At 40.2% G+C, this 4,663-nt stretch overlaps 1 protein-coding gene across 1 annotated transcript; it reads left to right on the forward strand.

Moving 5' to 3' along the window:
• The first annotated feature begins 1,398 nt into the window (after positions 1-1,398).
• LOC100374756 (uncharacterized) lies at positions 1,399-3,610 on the forward strand. Its single transcript, XM_002731207.4, has 2 exons — positions 1,399-1,605; positions 1,808-3,610. Exon 2 carries the CDS (start codon positions 1,869-1,871, stop codon positions 2,754-2,756), a length of 888 nt encoding a protein of 295 aa, XP_002731253.1. The 5' UTR covers positions 1,399-1,605; positions 1,808-1,868; the 3' UTR covers positions 2,757-3,610.
• The last annotated feature ends 1,053 nt before the right edge of the window (positions 3,611-4,663 follow it).

Here is a 4,663-nt window from a genome sequence, read left to right on the forward strand (position 1 = left end):
TCGTATCCATTTCACCTAGTTAGCAATACTCGGTACAAGTTACTATAGCAACAGACAGAGAAAACAAATGATAAAGCTAAAAGTTTAAAATAATGTTGCAAATTGTAAAAACTTGTCCGATTGATCAAAACTAGCCACACCAGGGGGCAAGTAACTTTGATTACAACTGTTGTCGACGCAGCGTAACTACGAGAGGTAACACATAACACTGCACAATCAAAGACATAGTAAGTGACCCCTGTCTAATATGTGCCTGAGTTCAAAAAGTATTGACCCAGGTAAGAGCTAACGAAGGCCGTTATTTTAACCTTGGACATGGACTTATTTACCCAGAGATTAAATGTTTATGTTCTGGTTATCGATTTATTATAACTCCTCAAAAACAACCAACTTCTTCTACGTCATATTCTTGACAGCGTTCATGATTTTCCCGGCACTTGCCAGATAGCGACGATGTTTGGATAAACGGACTACGGACAAACTATTGTGGAATTACTTGGTCGAAATGGCCTCACATTCCCTCTGTAATCGACCTTGTTACATGGCGATGTTATATTAAAAGAAACTACACCATATTGTGTAACGTAACGCAATGCAATGTACATCACTAGCTTTTTTTCCTACTTTCCATGTTTTGCCATTGACTAGGACAATCGTGCGCCTACTCTGAATAGCCACACAGTAAGGGGAAGAAAGAAGCAAGCACAATAACGTGAATAGGCAAAGAACAGGTTTTGCGCTTGAATGAATTGAACTACTGTGGATCAATAACCACAGGGATGTTGAAGTTCGACTCATGGTTATCTGTTCTTTCCATGTCTCTTTACATAATTACCCCCAACTCCCTTCTTCACACATTGAATCACTGTATGTATTAGCGTCTGAGGGCGGTAATCATGCATGTTGTGTGGTAAGTGATATGAGCCAGTACACTCGGCATGATGTTATAGCGACACTATTTGTGTTTTTATCATATCATGTCACAGATGAGACAATCGCATGTGTCGGATAGTTTATCCATATTAAGCACGCTTCGAAAGTGCAGTCGGCATGTAGTCGTATCGGCACCATGTGTCCACTGTTGCATCGGGAGAATTAAAAATTATTCTTTCACCAAATATCGGGACGTACCCCCACAATGAACGTGTGTAAATTATGAGAAAAACAATGCACACAAAATTTATAATACAATACTGAGAGAAGGTTGAAGTGTAAGAACCATCGAGCGTACATAATGACGCAACGCAAGCATCACTGGCTAATGTATAATATGGCTGTGGGGAGGTGACTTGCTATCGTTAACTGACCAATGAATGCGCCGTATGGAGATAATTTTAATGGCATTGGTAAGCGTAACCCTATTAATAGTAATCCAGCGGGGTTAGAAGGTCGTGATATCGACGTCACACAAGCAAGCTTTTCATTGTTGGGGGTCATATAGAGCAATACAGTGTGAGTGGGAAGCATTTGGTCAGCCTCACATAAGTGCGCTCATCGAACAGTGTGGTATACAAACAGTATAGCTGCTGCCCGGTACTTCGCCTTTTCTCGCCGAGTAGGGAATATCAAAAGCAATATTACGCAGATACCCATATGATTAGAGAGGTGAGTGTTCTTTAAGAGTGGATCGTTTTGTCATGTCATACGAGGCTGTCGCTGTAACGTTATCTCTTTCTATTTTAACTTGACCCCATCGCATGTTAGACACATGTGCGTGTACGCACTAATAGGCGTACATCGCCTCATTGAGTAACTTTTCGAAAAACACCTAAATAACAATAATTTATGTTTTGACTTTTTTTTACAGTTTTGTTAACGTCATCTCTAGCCAAATTACATTGGGAACTTAACACTGTGCCGGCGGCATTATGTCATCTATCATGAACGGAGAGTCCGGTCTGAAAATGGAGAAATTGCCACTCGAGGAAAAACACTCACCACATAAAAGGGCAGTGGATGCGGAAAGCGAAGAACAACAACTTGAAGCTCAACGGGAAATTAGCGAGACTATTATTAATGTTAGTAAGCGGCCAAATAGCGGAGAAGGTCTTAGAATTATTCCGCCGTCGTTTCTCACCGCATCGGGCTCTGTAGCAGCTAGTATTTCACATAATCACCCAACGTTCGCCGATGCACTCAACAGTATATCTCACAAACCACTTGATTTAAGTTACCCGAAATTTAATTCGCTCCACCCATATAGACTGTATTCACACCCAACACATATGCCGGGATCACACCTAGGTATACCGCATTATCCCTTCGGTGACACAGTGCCGATGTCAGCGGCAGCAGCGGTAGCAGCCTACGGGTCCTACCCTATGTATCACGGTCTGACGGAGTCGTCGATGAATTCATCAAGTATCAAATTTCCTTTGAGCTCGTTGTTACGAAAACGACGTAATAGTGAGTCATCATCTCACCAGTCGTCACAGTCATCCCAAGATTCACCGCCTGTAAAGTCGAGCGTATCGGTACCAGAGCTACAGGACGAATCGAACAATGATGATGACACTGGGTCGTCGATAAAAAAAGCTCGCTCGGTACCGGAGGAGAAAAAAGACGCCGCATATTGGGAGCGACGAAGGAAAAACAACGATGCTGCAAAAAGATCACGGGACGCAAGAAGAGCAAAAGAGGAAGAAATCGCTCTTCGCGCAGCCTTCTTGGAACAAGAAAACATGAAACTCAGGGCAGAGGTATCAATCCTTAAAAACGAACTAGCTAGGCTACACTATATGGTATATAGTTGTTGAAAACACTAGATTGCCTCTGATACCAACCCTTATATTTATTGTGATAATTTATTTTATATGATATATATATATATTTATTTGAGTTGCGTGTAAGAAAGGACTCGTGGTGCGCCAATTGATGTAACACGGTTATCACATTGATGTATGTTGCATGCAGTGCCGACCGGAATCACTGGTCATGAACTCATGTTCGATTCGCACCAAGGCCCGCTAGAACAACACGGGATTCCATATCTTGACTGCCTCGAAACATAAATATATTTTTTTTTTCAGAAATTCGTCAGTAATCACGAACTTTTCGTGCTAGTCACTTTACTGTAAGTTTCCATTGAAGTTATTATCAGTACTGTACAATTTTTTTTGTTCGTTTATACCGTACGTTTTACATGCAATATACGACACTCAGTCATGGTTAAGGCTAGGTCGGCTTCATGTCGGTATTATACTTATTATACCTATATGGTATTTTAACACTATTCAACTGGTATTGAATATTACTGGTCGTTTGTTCCTATATCCCGCCGTCGAAAATCAGAGATGATAGTCTCGAGTCCATGATTATTATTCAGCGTCACATTTTCTGTTTTCAGCAATAAGACTATCTACCTCAAATTACCGTCTACACGGTACTTTATTGATGTGTATTATACCTTACCACATTATGGTTAAGTTTCTTTTCAAGTCAATCTATTCATGGTGAAATTTTGGGAATTATTTTATGTATATGGAGATCGCTGGCACGTTGAGCAGTTTTAATAAAACATCGTGTTTATTACTCACTTCTTTTCAAGACGTTTTGTAAAATATACCAAATTACGTATTTGTTAAATAAATAAATGGGAACAATTTATTCACATGCAAGCGTTATTTTTATTTCTCTATTATATTTCACTGCCGTCCTTGTACAAGAGAGTGTACTTGTTATGCGCACCAAGCGAGGCCATTGTCATCACCACGTCCTTTCAAATATAACTGCGAACGTTAACAAACATTGTGCAACGTTGAAAAAGTCACATGGCATTCATTTCATCGTTGAATTGAGGTTAATGATTGACATGTCTTTGGCAATCAACTACCGGCAATAAAACTCGTTGAAGTTCAAGGCAGTTTTATGTTTAATTTTGATGTTTGCCGAGCTCGGATGGCAATTTATATGCACGACGAGATGTATATAACAATTTGATTTATGTTGGTTTGTGTCACCGTCAGCAAAAGCTATCCACACCAATGCTGAACAAAATATGAGTTGTATTTGAGAGCCGAGCCACTGACGTAAGATCCGGTCATTTCTGAGGGATAAATATGCGGCGTTGATAACAAACATGTGTGGATGTTAATTACTCACGAGGGCTAATAAAACCTTAGGGTCAGCGAGGGGTCGCTCCAGCCAGGCCAAGGTTATTGTCCACTGCAATATACTTTTATCGAGCAAAGTCATTGATAACAGGATATTTTTTACGATTTTACATGAATTTACGAGAGAGGGTAAATTCCGTGCTGTGGGCTTGGTACTTAACTGAGAGTGAGGTCATTAAGTAATTCAATGACAAGAGTACTTGCAGTCAGCTTCGTGATACCTATTAATGTTGCTACGGTGAAGTGACTATCCATTGTCAAGTACTTGAACGTTACTATATCCTCACAGCTCAAAACTGACAGGCGATTATGTTATGAACATTTAGGTTAATATTATTCACCATTGCAACAGAAAAAAAGATACCGCCGTGCTCATAAAAACCGCTGATGTGCGGTTTACGACTTTTCTCAGGATCATGGTGATTTAATACCTCCCCCATTTCTGTTGTTACATATATTTCTGCCAATTCTTGAGTTATACATACGATGGTCATTGATTAGATGCATACTATTGATGGATGGACAAACGTGACAGAGGTCAAACGGCCTTT

The sequence above is a fragment of the Saccoglossus kowalevskii genome, chromosome 2 (genome assembly GCF_978046115.1).
Source record: "Saccoglossus kowalevskii chromosome 2, keSacKowa6.1, whole genome shotgun sequence".
NCBI classification, from domain to species: domain Eukaryota; kingdom Metazoa; phylum Hemichordata; class Enteropneusta; family Harrimaniidae; genus Saccoglossus; species Saccoglossus kowalevskii.

What these genes read in the sequence shown, in the direction of transcription:
- LOC100374756 (XM_002731207.4), top strand. Translation starts at nt 1,869, where the DNA reads ATGTCATCTATCATGAACGGAGAGTCCGGTCTGAAAATGGAGAAATTG.